At 35.5% G+C, this 18409-nt stretch overlaps 1 protein-coding gene across 3 annotated transcripts in view; it reads right to left on the bottom strand.

Moving 5' to 3' along the window:
* The window catches only part of CBLB (Cbl proto-oncogene B), a 132159-nt gene that overhangs the window by 105466 nt on the left and 8284 nt on the right, over nucleotides 1–18409 (bottom strand). For all 3 annotated transcript variants that reach the window (XM_026852952.1, XM_026852958.1, XM_026852967.1), the window contains exon 2: nucleotides 16975–17225. In XM_026852952.1, the coding sequence (XP_026708753.1) occupies nucleotides 16975–17225 (251 nt within the window). The remainder of the gene's footprint in view (nucleotides 1–16974; nucleotides 17226–18409) is intronic.

Here is an 18409-nt window from a genome sequence, read left to right as displayed (position 1 = left end):
CTGTACCTAACACCCTTTAAAATTGTTACTCGCAAGAGCAGCACAAAGTCAAATGAAATATATCCGAACTCTGTTGGCACCAAATTCAGTCCATTTAATTATAGAGGGGTAGAAGTAAACTGGTCTTCCCTAGCACTCACCTCCATGATACTGCTTTGACCCATACTTTACAAATAGAATTGCAAATCAATTTGCAGCTTTAATATCAATATTTTGTTAGGACCAGAACAGTAAGAAAAGGTATCTGCTATTTGATCTGGAAAGCATAAATTTATGCTGCATCAGATAGTTATCCTCTAGTGGTTCATTTGCAGATTTCTCCAAACAAATTATACTAGACAGAGCACATATTGAATTGAGAAGCAAAGCAAAACTCCCAGGGCAATCAAATACCTAAGTTAAAAAGCTAAAGTGCTGTTGTTTAAAAATAAATCTCTCTGAACATAAAAATCTAACTACCCTTTGTAATACCACTTTTAAGAGGTAAAGTACTATACAAATAAAACTGCCATTCAAATATTAACAACATCAAAAAGAATAAAGTAAGCTTTCTGTGAAGGTCTGGTGAACACTTGCGGGACTAGCAAAATAGAAATGTATTCTAATTATTCAAAGATGAAAGAGCATCTATTTAAATGCATGTGATTGTTTGAATAGTCCTTGATGGGACAGCATTAGTACTACCTATTCCTCTCCATTAAAAGCTGAAAAGTATGTAAAATCTCAACTGCCACTCTAAAACTATGTTGTAACACTGCAGTCGGGAACAGCTGTATTTGCTGACTATATTATTTTTCCTCCCCAGAGGGAACATACATTCATCCGAAATTCACAGGGAAATCAAGCCTTGTGGAAGAAGAAACCCTGGGGACATTTTAGCAACAATGTGGTGGGGAAGGAAGAATAACCATGAAAATGAGGCAGAACTATTACAATGGGAACTCCAGGGCATGTTGGACTCGCACAGAAATGAAAGTAGCAGTAAAATAAAAAATATGACTAATCCAAGGCTATTTGAACACCTTAATTTTTGTTATCATGTTGGGTGTGTATTTTACCATCCAGCTAGTTACACATTAATAGAGCATGCGGTTATAAATAAAAAGTATTTTTTGTAACATTAGATCCAGAAATGCATGGTCTTCATGAAAAATGCTGAAAAGATACACAAAACTAGTACATTATCAAGAACAGTTTGTTAAGATGAATCAAATCTACATGGAAGTTTTATAACTCTCAACTCCCAGAATATTTTCAAACACTCACAGACTTGTACATGCATCCATCACTGTTCAAATATTATTATATTATAAAAAATAAAGAACAATATAGTATATTATTAAAGAATAAATGCCTAGAAGAAATTTTTATTTTGCCTGAGGTTGCTGGAAGGTGCTTCCATCTTTGACATGGAACATTCAAAGGAAGCATGTAAATATGAGCACAGGCATCAGCCAGGAATTTAATCAGGCACCAGTGCAGTCCAAAGTTAAAAAGATGGGAGCACTTACCAACATGAATAAATTAAGTAAACAATCACATCTTGCAGATGGAGAAAATGAGGACACAGACTACCTAAGTCTTCTAATGACATTTATGACCATGATCCTGCAAAGCTAATTACTGCAGGACACAGTATTTTGTGACCATCTATTCATACCTATTGCGCACTGAATTAGAGCTTTACACAAGATTAGTGACCTGCAGACTACATTACAGCCAAGATTAGTGACCTTAGTGAGCTGCAGACTACATTAAAGCCATGCAATTTTCTTGGACTAACATTAAAAGGAGCTCAGACTACAGTGATTCATCTCATCAGAAGGACAGTTGGACTGTGTACCCAACACATTAATATGCTGTGAGTTCTGCTGGTTACCCGATTACATCCAGGTCCAGGTCATCACCTAGATCATTCTTCCCTCCACTGCAACCTCCACCCACCCTAAAAAGGGCTGGAAGGTTATACTATTGTTTGCTTCGGAATTTAACCTCTCCAGCTCACAGAGGAGGCTAAGCTCTTGCAACATCTGGGCTCACTGTTCTTTGTAGTCAAAGTTTCAGGTTCCAGAAGATTCTCTGAAGTTTGGGGTGGGGGGTTTTGGATGGTTGGTGGGAGTGCATTAACAGGAGGTTCAGAACAGAAACAGGGAATCTCATGTTCCTGTCAACTTGATACTCCTTTACAATGGGTATCCATATTTATTGGTGTTTACTAAGGGAGGCACAAAAACTAAATAAAGTTGGCAATTTACATATTTGGTGTCACTGTGCATATTAGCGCATTCAGTTCCTCTCAAAAGGTTCAAGCAAGACATGAGTAGGATTCATTCCATATAAAACAATAACTAGAAGGATAATCTACCACTGCAGAAATGTGGGACCACCTACCTGGATGTCCTAACACAATCAATAGAGCTGCACAACAGAACAGTTTTTAAAGGCATGTCCCACTTGCCCACCTTTCCTATCAGGCATATACAGAAGAGCTCTTTCCAGGGTTGTCAGCTCTCAACTCGGATTTCAAACCATGGAAGAACCTTGATTTGCTTATCTTCAAACTGCAGGCTTGTCTAATTTGCCTACTGTTCAAACACAGGTCTACTTACAAAACCATTTGCCATTTAGATGGAGGTTTTTAGATGGCATTCAACCAAACAGGGCTGAATCCATATTCATTTAAAATAAAACTGCTGTTCAGCAATTACAATCACACATAAGTAAATCCCAGGCTTAATAAAACAACAACATTTTGGTTATAGCATGTAGTTTTTGAAACTATAGTAGCAAGTTACTGTTTAAGCACATAAACTAAATGTTATGAGTCTGGCAATTTCAAAATCCAAATCTGAACTCTGCTCCTACACAGCCACCCACATACTACAGAACCAGCATGTCCTGCCACACAGTTTGCCCCGCTGTGTGTATTAAGCAAGATGGCTTCTGGATTAAAGAAAGCCTTCCATCAAGAAAATGTTACAGTTCGGGGGAATATGGTTTAAACACAAGAAAACATGCCAGACTCACCCCATTTCTCAGTGTATTAAAAAAAAAAAAAAAAAAGACTAAACTTGTCATGTAAGGGAGACAGACATCAACTTATTCTAGACTGTTAAGATGACAGAAAGGACCTCAATCAGCCAAAAGAAATTCAGTGAAACTGGAAGTTCCTCGTAGACAAACATATTAGAAAAACATCACTGATTTTTAGACTAGGGAACAGTCACAAGACCAAGCGCAAGGCTAGCTTATTTTACTAAAAGTCTCTTACAGTTCTCCAAAAGTAGTGGTGTTCACTATAGTTTCAGTTCATTTAATGAAAAGGCACTGCTTCAGAGTTAAAAATTAAGAAGAATTTATGCCTCTAAAGATATTCAATTTGCATACATTAATTTAATTCACCTGGCAAAAATTCACACTCGAAAACTATGATGGCTGAGACTGCGTGTAGAGTTCCAACATAGAGACAACTCTCATACACAGGCTGAAACAAGGCTCTTAAAATAGGGAATTATTCTGGAAATGCTGACACATCTTTAACACTGTGAGTGGGCGCCAATATAATACACACATTGTGTACACATATGTTGCTGTCTTCCTGGGAAGCTTAACTGAAAGCCCACATGGTTGATGTGGGACAGCAGGAATGCCTCTTTGAAAGCACTCATCCTGCTTATTCATAATATCTCAAACAAAACTGAAGGCATATGGTAAAATTATGCCATTTCACAAAACAGTGCTTATGACAGCTAACAATCCTTTTGAATCAAAACTACCCTCCATACTTCAACAAACAAAACCCCACCTTGTTGACAGAACTTAGACACAATATTAAGCATTTAAATAAAAACAAATCTTAAGAGCTAGAATCGTTGAGGTCATCAGCACAGTTTAATAAATTGAGTTGCATCCATTACAGAAAGACTTATTTTAGTTGTTCTTTTTTTGCTAAAGCACACACCCACTATAGAGGGTCAGACTCCCAAAAGAATAATGAAACAATAGATGGACCATCTGCTGCTACATAAAGCAAGCTGAAAATCCAGGAATAGAGTATATGGGAGTTGTACTAAATTCAGCATTACCTTTCCATTTTCTTTCACACTAGATTCTTATCTTAGCCAAGCTTTTAAAAACAAAAGCAATCAAGAAAGCTGCCACACAGGAAAGTTGTAGGAGCTTCCAGGCATAAATGTACAGGGTAAAGTACAACATGATACGTCCTTTAAGAAACTATGTTTTTCTTCCTTTGGCAACTCTAACTTATGCACAAGGTTTCAGTGATGAATAATCTGCCTCCTCTTTATACAGCAATTGACTGGCATTTCTGGAACTGGTGTTACATAAGGGTACAGAAGGATATGACAGGTATCTTAAATACCACCACCATGGATAACCACAATTTAAACAATGTCTTCACAGCTGTCAGTTGATTTCACTGTAAGGTTTTCTTGTCACTGTCCTGTCCCCAATTTATTTATGCACATTAAGGTAAGGCAGTCAGAACTCACTAATAGGCTTAAAACAAGTGTGCACAAATAATTGCCTATGGAAAAGACTTAGAAAACTTGCTGTGAAGTAAAGGATTACCTGAAAAAGAAGTGAAAATAAACAAGAGGAATATTACTTCTTTTTTTCCTGACAGCTGTTCATAAATTCAGTCACAAACTGCTGTAACAGTTATGATACTTCTGTTCCATTATACTGGAAAGATTTAGCCACTAGGTATTTTTACCATGTTATGACAGATACTAGGAGAGGTGGGTGTTGCCCTTTTGTTGCTTTGTTTATATTGAGCAAACAACCTAACTTATTTCTCTAATATTTTAGCCACTCATTTCTTCCCTAGCTATCACTCTTCCAGTAGCTGGGTGGGTCTGGCTTATAGGTTTTGAGAAAGTATTTATGCCCAAATTCCTTTCAGTCATCCACTCCAATAACAAACTGCATTCTCAGAAATCACAGATTTAGTAAGGGACTGATTTTTAAAACAAGTATCTAACTGTCTTCTAAGTACATTTAAATATATTATAACAAACTATGTTGATCTTTTATGTTGCCCATTACAGTTTAGCATTAATAATGCTAAATTCGTACAGCACAAACAAATGAAAACTCTTAAACACCCTTAGGACTTTCAGAAGAGCATTTTGTATAAACATTTCTTTAAGCCACTAAAACACTTCTATGTGGTGTTCAAATATGTCTCCTCCTGGCACTGAGCTTCATTAAAGATTATTTCAAAGTCACTGCTGCGACCCATGATCCTCACCCTCACAGAACAGCTTCCCTCCCCCATTTTTTAATTCCTCCCAATGAAAGTGGAAAAATTAGAGAAAACAACTCTTTCTCAGCGGTACTTAGACAATTTCATAAGGCAAGGTTCCTTTTAGACAACCATTACCGGCCTGTCAGACACATATGTGTGTAGTTAATGAAACCACATACACACAGACTGGAGGACAGCTGCATACCAACTGGGTCACCAGTGATCCATACTACTGAACACCTCCCAGATGAGCACTGTCTTTTTACATTACCGTGCTCTGTAAGTGATTAGAGCCCCATTCCTCATAGGGCATTAATTATGGGGATTAACAGTAAAAGGAAACACATGAACAGGATGTTACGTATTTTTTCTTGCTTTGAATCTTTGTGCATTTGCTGTAGCTATGAATTAAGGAGTAAAAAGGACATGCAGAGTTCTGAACAAAATAATATAGCATAGTCTTCCAGACTGCTATCCTAAAGAAGCCTATCTAAAAAGAGTATAGGGGGAGAAGATTTCAACCTGCTGACATGACTTCCTCAGCTAGATTAAAAAAAAAGGCTATATATGCCACATTTTCTATATTTTCCCAACTGTAGCACAGAACATGTATGATTATGTTATAAAAACACTGAAGCATTGGTCACTGGGAATAAGCTGTCAGTAAGATCACGTTATGAAGTGGATTAAAAATTCATATGAAGTTAGAGCAGACACATGCCTTTATCAGCGCTCCTGTCATCCACCATTACTCTGCTACTACAGCCAAAAAAGCACAGAACCCTAAACTCTACTCTCTATTCTCAGAAAACCTGAGTGTGCTGTACTGGCGTAATAGGACACAAGTAACCTATGATGACTGAGGCAACCAGTAAAAAGTAACCTAACTAGAAATAAAGCACAGGTGTTCAAATTCTATTCTAACAAAAATACCAACACAGCCCACTAATTATGATCCAGCTGGCATTATCAACATGACATAGCAACTTACGTACTTTTTATATTTCAGTGTTTCGGAGCTGAAAGTTAGGACAATATTTCATTACAAAAACACCAGGTTTCTTTCTAATATATTAAAAACAAATACTTGGAAATAAAAAAAGATAAAAACAAGCTAAGTTATAACATAGACATCTTTCCTGATGGTACATTAGGTGAGCAGATGTTCTTAACAGAGATTGTCATCACTTTTAATGACAAACAATAGTTGGAACACAGGTTCAAGGTTTGTGACATCAATCTCCACTTTAGAATTTTCACAACAGGCTGTATATTCAAACAACAACAAAATGTTTCCAGGCTTTATTTGTTGCACTGTATCTTGCTTAAACATGCATGACATTTATAGAATAATAAATACAACTTACACAGCTCTGCTCCAAGTTTACTGATGGAAGGCTTACTTACCATATTTGCTGAAATTTATAACTTTGAGTTTAAAGACATTGATTTTTCTTTGTCAAAACTAAGCATTCTCCAAAAATAAGAATGGTGCACAGGGAATTATATTAAACCCTAAATAAAGTAATCTAATAGTACAATCATTTTCTTTTTAAAAGTTAATATACTGATGAATCCTCTCTATCTCCATAAACTGTTTAAAATGCTGACATGAAGAAATCTGAAGGTGTTTCTCTTCATCTTTACACACTTTCCCACTCGAGTTTAGTTCGAATTAAACGTCTGTTCTTGGATATACACCTGTAAGGTCTCACCAATTAACAACTGCTTTTAAAAAACACAACAACATTGTTCTTACAAATGTTCTTAGGTATGAGATATTTTATTACTGATCCTGCATTTCATACTTCCCATGACAGACATTCATGACTCAGAATCAACTCTGAGATGAGTTCACAGAATATTCTGTTGGCTAAGGATCATTTTCCATTGAAACAGTTTGAAAACAGATGCTAGTAAGTTTGTCTATCTTGCATGAACGCTCTTTAACTTGTAACAAGAAGCAAATTTTTTCTCATGCAGCCATTTTTTAAACAATACAGTATTGCCCAATATGTCCTATTTTATGAGTGATAACTAACAAATGAACATACCTCCTCTTAAAAAGGCAACAGTATTTCTGATATAGAGCTAATGAAGATGTTTGGATTTTTTTCAGGACAAATAAAGAAGTTAGCAAAACCCTTAGGATATCACTAAGGCCTGGCACACAAAAGAAGAAACAAATTAAGGTTAATAAAATCTTTTATTCTTAGCATAAGCAAAACAAGGATTTGTTACAAAATAATACTCAATGTAAGCTTGAGAGTGATCACAGATTCTCTAGTATGGAGGCTTCAGTTCTTTGACCAAGTCAGTCAACAGGTACTAGGAAAAAAGTGGACACTGGGTCCTAGATATAACTAATCAGGCTTGGCAAGAGACACTTATTTTACTCAATTATAAACGAGCCCAAGGATCCTTTTCTTTCTGCCATGAATACCCAGGGTCTGATCCAATCCTGCAATGTGTCAAGTATCTTGAGAGCATCCAGATATTCTCCACTGTCAGTCATCTCAATATAAACAGATGTTGTGCAATACTTCAAGTCTGAGCTCAAGAGAAGGAAAAGTAGAAATTAATCAGGAACTGATAGGACCTCCATAGCTTATTATTCCATATTCCTCCCTATCAGGAGACATAATTTACATTATGCAAGGTAGATGCAAAACTGGGACTAATATTTAAAATGAGATATGGCTGTGGATTTTGTTTCTATATACATCAGTATCATAGAACAAATTAAGGCTCTAATTATTACTAGCGACAGCTTCATGTAATAACTGTGGAATAGGTAAGGTAATTCCATATACATTTTTGCTACAGAAGATAGGAATTATTTTCCTATTAACTGTTGCTTCAAAACTCAAAGCCATATAGTTTCATTATTTTATCTTAGGGGAAAGCAAGACTGTTTTGTGAACTCTCCCACAATGGTATCAGAGAAAAAAAAGTAATTACATTTAATTACTTTTCTTGACATTTTTCTCCCACCGTACATTCACAGAGCTTTGCCAAAGATCAGCTAATAACAGTAAAAGGCTAACTCATCAGATGGGCTGTGCAGGTTCCAGTGGAGACCTGATACATAAAAAGCATCAGATATTATGCTGAAATTATATCTGTGCTGTCTGTCCACTCAAGAATAAAAAAAAATTAAGTCCCCTTATAAGCAATCCTCTTATACAGAGACCACAACCACCTTACCCACAGAGAAATTAAATTAAATTTAGCTCAATCAACATGTTACCACTGACTATAATCTGTCATCATATATCCCCAAAATGTTTCTTACATATCTGCTACTTCTATGTTTCCCCTTTAGTTTCCTTCACATTAGGAAGAAATACAGTTAAATCTACCTTTACATCAAGACATACCAGGACAGTGAAGTCATAATTATTATGACCAAATATTACTGAACAAACATAATTATTTGTTCATGAATCCTCTGATTTGTCAAGACCTTTGCAAGTATAAAGTCAATACATTCTTCCATATGTATTTCATGTCACAAAATGTAAAGAATCAAGTAACAAGCAGATTATGGTTAAGATCTTCCATTACAAAACAGGATAGCTCTATAATTCTGACACGTGAAATCTGAGCAAACTATGGTGAAAACGATGTTTTATCATATGCTAGAGACAAATACAAGCATGTTTCAATAATAAATCCTTTAGCTCTACATTGGCTACACTCAAAACAGAAAAATTCAAACTATATTAGTCATTTATATTACAAATGAGATACTGATGGCAGTTACCTGGCTGCTTGCTCAGGAAGTTTTATTCCTCATATAAGATCACTTACTTATTTCTTTTTCCATTTGTGTTATATGTTAAGATGTGTTTCTTTACAGACACAATTTACTGTTGGTCCTTTCTGTGTGCTATTTTTCCTCTTTGGATTTTTGTTTTAATACTGCATTCATTGCACATTCTTTTAAATAAATATCATGCTTTCATTCACATCAAGCAAACAATATTCCTAAACTGGCTCTCAGACAACATGCTGTTAAACCATTTGGAATTGTTCAATATAAAATTTAAAAAATATACCAACTTATTAATCTTACCAGTAGCAAAACTATTTTGCAAATACAACAGCAAACCTATTTTTTTAACTAAAAATCCTTTTTCCTCCAATATCAATGACAGCATTAAAGCTTTGCCTCACTCCAGACCTTGCATAACATTACTGTAGAAAAGAACTTGAGAATGTGCAGTCACTGATAAAAAAAGCCCAAGCATAGGGGGCATTCTGTATGTAACTTACTAAATAAGTTTACTAACTCTTTTGCGCATTTTTAAGATTAATCACTTATTAATATTGCAGCAAATACAGGAATAGGAAGAAGAGAAACTTAGTTATGTTAAAGGACGACAAAATCTAAAAATGACATTAAATTATCAATCTCTTGCACTTTACATTTCACTGAATGGAACTGGGTAGTTCCAGCCATCATCTCCATCAATATCTCATTCTGTCTCTCTTGTTCTGAACTCAAACTTCAGCTGTGTTAATCAAATATAATTTCACATCTTTTCAGTTTATTTCCTACTCTGTATAGGTTAGTGAAACTTTCTTTGCTATAGGTTTAGACACAGCAAGCATGTCTACTAGCCTGATTTTTGATCAAGCGTTCTTTGAACAAATGGATTATTGCTACAGCATGTCTATCTTTAAACTGTCTTTACTTTCAAAGACAGACAAAAGAACTTCTATTAATTAAGTAGCAAGTGTACCATTTGAAAGTGATTATTTTCAACTTCTTTTTCACTTCTTTACAGAATAAAAGTTGATTTTTATTCTGTCATGTTTTTAATTTTGAATAGAGAACAGTGCCACAGAACATTAGGGAAAGGAAACCATTTATTTTTATAACCTGAAATTAAAATTAGGTATGTTTATATATTTAGACATACATTTCATAAAACTTGACACTTTCTTCTAAAAGCTTTCTTTGTGTTTCTTCTTGCATGATAAGTAGTTGCCATCACAAAAGCTAGTCTTGAAGACATCCTAAAACAAATACCTAATCACTGAATATAGAATACTTCTAACATAGAGAGGCAAAGACCAAATTTTCTAAAGATTAACCAGGCATTCAAAAGTGAATGATGAAAGGTCCCTTCAGGTCCCTCCCAGGAGCCTTCCTCCCTACGTAGTAAATTCAGGAGTCAGTGCTGTCTGTTCTCCAAGTAGACCCTGAAGTTGCTATCTGAGAACAGAGCCCTATTTGTAGTTGGCAACCATAACCTGTCTGCACAAGCGCAGCTGTTCCCTACAGACACTATGCAGACAAGTATGGTGAAGGGATGTGAGAAGCTGAGCTGTTATAAAGCAGAAGTGATACTAGTATCCTCACTGTCAAATCAGAGTATTTCCAGACCTCTCTGACCAACAGTACTGTATTTTCAGAAAACCACCTATTTTTCCCCAGCATATTTTGTCATCCTTTATTGCCTTGTAAAGAGGAAACATTACAACGTTGAAAACTATGTCAGTATAGACACTGACTCAGTTATATTCTATAATCCTGGTGTAGTAGAACTGCCATTAGAATCATCACAAAGGAAAATGATATATAACACATGGCATGTCTGCAGGACTGATTCCCCTAACTGTGCTTTTGGAGAGCTTTCACACCTGCACAAAGTGGATGGAAATGTTACGGCATCTTAACTTGCCAACATTATCACATATACTTTTTACAGGTATAAACGATTATAGTGTGCAACAAGGAAGAGATCAGACCATATATATTCCCCCACAACCAGCTGAACTCTGCTCAGATGTGACTGTCAACACCACATTACTCGTAAGAAAATGTCTGACAGAGACCTTGCACTAACAGAAGATTCTGCCTGATTTTACAATACAGTAAAAAGCAAAAGACAAATGAAGTGCACATATTACCCCTCTTCTATCCAACTAGATATGAATCAAGGATCTGGACCAATTATAAGAATTTATGAGTGATTTTTTTTTTCCACATAAGATCTTCTGTAGTTTTAAAATCATTGTCCTCCTCTGAAATCTGAATAAACAGTTGCCTTCAAGTTTGTTCTCATTTGGTAATACCCTCCCCCAAGTAGCGAAGATGATAAACATTTAAATATTTAAATATTTCCTTACAACAACTGCAGTAACACAGCCTGTTCGCATTTATGTTGAGAACAAGCTGTCATAACACTGCCCCACCATTTGTAACCTCCACATGCTCTCACCTGCCCTTTGCAACAAGAGTCTCTTTGTCTGAAAGGTGTGCTTGTGTAACATTCCTTGTTTAATTTAGAATAGAACCAAAAATAGCAAATGGCTTGTGTTTCAAATTTGCACAGAAGCTCGATTACTCATATGTTTCAGGTACACCAAAGGGTTTCTTAGAGCTGTTTTGATCCATATCTGGTTTTATATCACATCTAAGGAACAGGGAGGGGAGAGGAGGGTGGAAATTCTCACCATAACATAAAAGTTTAAGAAAAAAAAAAAATCTCATTGCATTTTCTTCTCCCATGCAACCCCATCCAATCAGTCATGCACTCTTTTCCTCAGAAGAAACCTCTTTATCAGAGGCTATTTATTGTAGTCAAGTTCCATTCTCAATTACTGTATTAGAAGTTACACATTGAAAGAGAAAGCATCCTCTCTTTTCTAGGGACAGCACAGGAGTTCAAGCAATAAGGCAACACTCCAGAAGTCTTTCAAAAAAAGTCAGCTTCTTTTCCTAAAACCCTAGTGAAGGAACCATCATTTATTTATGGGTAAATAAATCCAAGGAAGGAAAGGTCAAATACTAGATGCCTTTGCCTCAACATCAAGAAGATTAGAATAAAACAGTCAATATATTTGACAAACACACTGACATAGCTTAAGTATAGTAGTTTACAGATCATGCCAGACAACATAATGATGGTATTTATAGTATAACCGTTCAGCTCAGAAGACCAAAACCAACATAATATGCTTGAAAAATAGAACAAATCACAGGATTCTAAGGAGCCAATAACTTTTACCACAAGATCACAAATTCAAATCCAATCCACTTTGGTTAAGGTTGCCATCCTTACTAACAATTACTGAGTTATCTATGTGATACTAACCAATAGCCAAAAACAGCTCTATGAAAAAAGCCATGAACATCCTAATCTGAATCTGTACATTCTATGTGTCAAACAAGAAAACCATCAGCCAAAACAATCTTAACTTGTCCAAATAAAATCATCCTGAACTAAAAATATACTCTTCCTGATCCTGCTCTCAATCAACAAAGTCTCCTCTGTTTGGAGACATGAGTAACTTACAAGTCTAGCTAAGTTATAAACTTCCTAACATCCTGTAAATAAAAGGTTGCAGTACAAGATGGGGTAATTCAAAGAAGCAGAGTTAAGCTACCTCTTACCACAGGACAGAAGTACACAAATGGCTGTTCCTGCACTGCAGCTGACATAATTGAAGTCCATCCTGATGCTTACCCTTACAACTTCTTATCAAGTCTATACTTTCAGAGTAAGGACGGAAGGGGCTAGAAATTTCAGCAATAGAAAAGCCTCTACTGAAAATGCTGTGTTCTTTGATGTGCCAGTTCATGGCCTTGATTCAAGAACCTTAACTGATCTCAGTTGACAACACAGACTTAAGGAAGAGAAATTGTATACTTCATAAACCCACTAACAAACATGAACAGTAACAAAGGAGAACCTATGTCACTTGAACCATAGGTATAAGACCTTCTAGAAGACTTAAAGAATATAAGAATTCTGCACTAACAAAACACTTGATCAAGCTGTAAAATCTAGAAACATGCAATTTGAACCAAGACACCAAATGGGCAGATGTGCAAGGGGATTTAGGGAGATTTTTTGTACAGTAACGTGAATGGTTTTGATAACCTCCAAGGACTTCCTTGACTCCGACATTCCCTACATACATACATACGTCTTTCTACATCAAGCCCCAAACCACCTCAGCTAATCTCCTCTTGCCATCTTCATCTGCACTGCCTACTACTTAATACCTACTCATCATCCTTCATCTTATCTTCCTCTTCCACTTCTGCAATACCACTTAAACAAATAGCCAACTAATTTTGGCTGAACCAAGCAGCATTTAAGAGATTATTAAAAATAATTATACATCCTGGTTTTATACTTTTCCTCTTCTTCTCATGTAAAGAGCATATAGTAGAAGACATGCAATATTAAAATAGACAATGAACAAGTTCCATCTCATGTATTCTTCCAAGGACATGATTTACAAGTAAGCACATGAAAGCTCACACTTGTCTCCATTACTAAGAAATGGTTGTGTTAGCCCCAAAGACCCTGTCCAGCATCTTGAATAAATCCAGATGTAATCTCCCCATTGCTACTTTATTCCTCCTCCAGTCTTATTATTTTATGTGCTTGATTTCTACACCTGGCTAATACATTTGTCTGAAAAAACTGCCAGCCTTATTTTTTTCTGGATGCATAAAATTCTGGAATGCAGCAAGAAAAAAGGAAGCTTGGACTTCACACAAATGATGCCTTCCAGTTTTAGTCTACTCCCAATAAACAAAAAGGGAAAAAAACCCAAAACCAACCAACCAAAAAAAAAAAGACACCCCCAAACCGCAGACCCTCAAAAACCACAAAAACCTTTTAAAAGGAGTAGATGTACCCGAACCAGTATTTTTAATAAACCCGTGTGAATAACCTTTAACAAGTAAAATCTGTGACATAAAAAAAAAAAGTATCTTTATTTCATACAGAGAAAAACTTCTGTGCAGCCTGTATCTATCAGTTTACAGAATTTACTGAACATCATCTTACTTCATTAAGCAAGAGGACCAATAGGACAATTTCATACCAGACAGCATATCCAGAAGTTATATGCGATTCATATACAGTAAACAAACTTGTAAACTATACTTCCTCTTATTAACAAGACTCATCCTACAGAGCACAGAATGACAGCACCAACTACTCTTAAACAGCTCTCATATGTATTTGACATGGAACACAGGAGAGGCAACACCACCACAATGTAACCTATCTTTTTAGCCTTTATATATAATCTGACTGGCACACTATCTTGTTTCATCCACAGGATATTTGAGAGCTAAATTTAATGACAAATTCTTCACAATAGAGTAATTTTGGTGTCATCAGGCTAATAAAATCACATGTATATTGACATTGGTTCCTGAACGTACCATCGCTATAGAAGTTAAAAGATTATTCAATAAGACTAATAGGTTACAAGTACACCAATTAAATATATATATACACAGAATGCTTCCAAACACAGCCATTTTCTTTTTCATTATGACCTTTTATCCAGAAACCACAGACAACACTAACAGAATACAAAACAGAAATGTAAGATTGAAAACCACAGAAACTGGCCAGGTGTCAACATGAGAGGCTTATGACTTCCCTTTTTTAAAAATTAACTACACTTCAATTTTGACAGCCATTTTAGAAACATCTTGAAAAACAGTTATTTACGTGATCACTCCTACATTTGCATAATAACAATAATATTATACTTAGGTTAATGCAGGCATATTTGAAAGCAAAAAAGCTAAAAACATTAACAGCTTCTTTTACTAACTTACCAAGAATTAACATGATTAAGTATGTTGAAGCACTGCAGACCAAACATGTACTTAGTCACAGGGCTCAGCAAACAAGCATACGTTCATTCAGCTTTAAACTAGGACACACATGCAGATAAAACATCACCAGTAAATGAAAGAAGGTGCACTGAAGTCACAAAGATGTAGACTTTAACTTATAATGGCATGAGGCATGAACTGCTGAAACAGTGGTTACACTTTTTTTTTTTCTTACACATTCTGACACACAGTCAGAATGCAGTTTGTATAGGAAATGCAACTGCATTTCTATTGTATACCTTTCCTCAAGCTTCAAATCCCAGTCAGGCAAAATAATATAGTTACCTTCTGAAATTTAGAGAGCCTGTAGTAGTTATTGTGATTCAGTACACTTCATTACCATGTTTTGTTTTAAAATCTGTCTTCTCCTATTATCTCATAAGAATGGCCCAAATAAATGACAGTAAATATGCTAACTGCACCTTCTTCAAAAACTGTTTGCTTCAAAAGACTTCCTTATATCACCACTGTTACCCTTATGCGGGAAATGAACTGGGTAACTGGAAAGAAGAAAGCAACTCTAGCAACTACAGTTACTAACACACTGTTTGAATGACTGCACAGAGCATATAGCAGACTTTTTGAAAAAGTGACACTGAAACTGGCTTTCATTTATTGCTAACTGTAAGCAAAACCATAAGTAAATCTGGGTTTCATATAACACAGGGAAGTCAAAATAAAACCTGTTTACATAATGCAACCATTTATGTCAAATGCCTCTCACCGTAAAAAGTTCTTATTACTTTTGGAACGCAATGACTTCTCCACATATAACAAATGGGATATTAAAAAAAGAACCCATAGGCTCAGTGCTGAACAGTTCTTGCAAGGGTTATGGTAAAAGTGCATCTATAGTGAAAATGTTCCTTTACATACTTATGAATTCAAACACAAAAAACATTCATTGACATCTTTACTCATCACTAAAATAGTCTGAACAGTGTATTTTGCACCCCTTAGGCAAATTGTTCCAAGTATATTCGCAATTGGACAGTCTTTACATACTTTAAAAAAATATGCCGGAGATGTTAAGCAAGCTTCAGACACCCTATCAAGCGCAGGAAGCTACCATAGTATACTGAATTGCTATAATCATTGCTAAAGATCTGGAAGGAACATATGTATAAATCAAACATAATAGCAGTGACATTTACAAGAAAGTAGACATTTCACTGCTTCTACCAACACATTTACCAGCTGTAAAACTATACTGCAACCCTGTCTCTGAGCTCAGGTGCAGACAGAATGGCAGGGATTCAATCCTCCATTCACTTCCTCTCTTATCTCACGTCCCCCACTTTAAAAAGGGAAGACTGGAAGCAGCATCATACCATTGATTAGATTTCAAAAGTTTATCACCACAACAGTGCTGTACCCCTTCCCAGAACAGAACTGCAGATTTTGCACAGAAGTTTTTGAAATATTATTTTTCAAAGGTTAGGCAATAAAAATCAGATATTAAAAGCCTCTTCACGCCCCACCAAGAGTACACATGAAGTGGACATTAATCCCTGTTATTAAAACTGAACAACTGAAAATCAGGAATACATTAGGTTTCTGAAAAAGCTTCTCAGCTCCAAACTAACATTATCATCACCTCATCACATAATATCTCAAAAACGTGAATATTGTTTTGCTTCATTTCACCACTTGTGAATGTTCTAAGTCAATATTCATCCTGGCTCCCACAGTTTTAAGAACTGGTACAGGTAAGTCAAGATCAATGCAAATAACAGTCACTCTCTCTCTGATAAAGGAAAAACTACATATTGTAAGGCTCTGTAAATAAGTAATTACAATGAAATGAATGTTTTATGAAGGAAATGCGCTTGGTTTTAAAGGTCACAAAGTGACAGATAAGAACACACAGTGGAACAAATCCAGCAAATTACTGATTGACCCGCAGGGTCAATGAATCCAAACAATAAATATTTCTGCTCCTTAAATAATTAAAACTGTCAAAACACAATGGCTTTAGACAGTGTTAAGAATGCAGACAGGCCAAACAATCTACTTCATATTTAAATATTTCACTTACCTGTCCTGTGATTGCTCCTCATACATTCTTTCCTTTCCTTCTTTGAAGAGTCTTATAGCCCGTTTTGATTTTTTCATGAGACTGTCAATGTAGATTTTAAAATATTCATTCTCACTGAGTTGTGCAAGTTTCTGGTTGTCATCATATTTGCTCAGTATAAGTCGCAAATGTTGATAAGTATCAGGTAAAATGTCAAGTATGTAAGGTGGGCTGTTTTTGAGTTGAAGCTTTGGGTTTTGGCACAATCTTACCTATAAGCAAACACAAGAGAATGTAAAAGACAAGAAATACATTGGGGCAAGAACTGTTCTGACATCTTAAAATTAATAGGTGTAACCACACTTCTCTAACCTCCAGGCACAAAGAAAGAATTAAATCCTACTTCATATATATTCTGGGAAATCCCAACATAGTCTCCTACATCAAAGGACATAAAATTTAACTTAATCCTGTCACATCTGTAAAAAGCAAACAAGCTTACATACATGGTTTGGGGTTTTCCATTTAAAGTAAGAACATCTTTCCTTGTCTATTATATTCTAAGGAGTATATTATCAAAACACGGTATGCAACTATGCCAAGAGAAGTAGTTACATACAGATGTTTTACTACAGGTGAACTTCCCTATGGATACTTAAATGTTTACTAAGAATTTCTTTATCATATGTTGGCTCTCTGTTTTCTCTATTCAACAATGTAACATCTTAGAACCTATAGGAAGTTAAAATTTGAGAGGTCTACAAATATGAAAATGGTATTAATGAAGCCAGTGGTTCAAAAGCTATTAGCTACCATAGACAGAAATTAAGTCACTCACAAACAGATATCATAAACCAGGAAACAAAACATCATAAACTCAATGTCTTCCAGTTCCTGGCTATAATAGAAGATAACGTCTTAATGGACTTTAGAGTCATCATGTTAGTAAATGGCACAAAAATTGAATAATATATATTACTTAAAAGAATAAGCTTCAGATGAATTGAACACCTTTATTTTAATCTAGTTTCCACTGGAAATTTTTCTGGAAGGTGGTACTGGTTTTATTTCCTGAATATACACAATGACTTCCTAAATTTTATGTAAGTTTGTTCTGTAATGTTCTGTTCTAGAAGGTGAAAGATCAAAACGAACAAGTAATTTTTGAGTGCTTTTGTACTGAGCTATCCATGCTCATATAAAACACGGCTGAGGAACACATTCTAGTCATGTGTGTGTTGTTCTACATATGCAAATACTTATGAAAATAAGTCCATGTGGTATAAAATTTTTATAGGTATAATTTGGAGATTGCCACATTATACATTACTGACTTTGACATTTTTTGAGGTAACTAACAAGGCTGTAAAAACATCTTAATACTGCTGAAAGCAGATTCCTATTTTGAGTAAAGTATCAACTTCAAAAAACTGCAGTCTTGAGCATGGGGCGGGGG

This window comes from Athene cunicularia (assembly GCF_003259725.1).
Source record: "Athene cunicularia isolate RWA chromosome 1 unlocalized genomic scaffold, athCun1 chr1_part1, whole genome shotgun sequence".
NCBI classification, from domain to species: Eukaryota; Metazoa; Chordata; class Aves; order Strigiformes; family Strigidae; genus Athene; species Athene cunicularia.
This window is presented reverse-complemented; position numbering and strand designations above follow the sequence as displayed.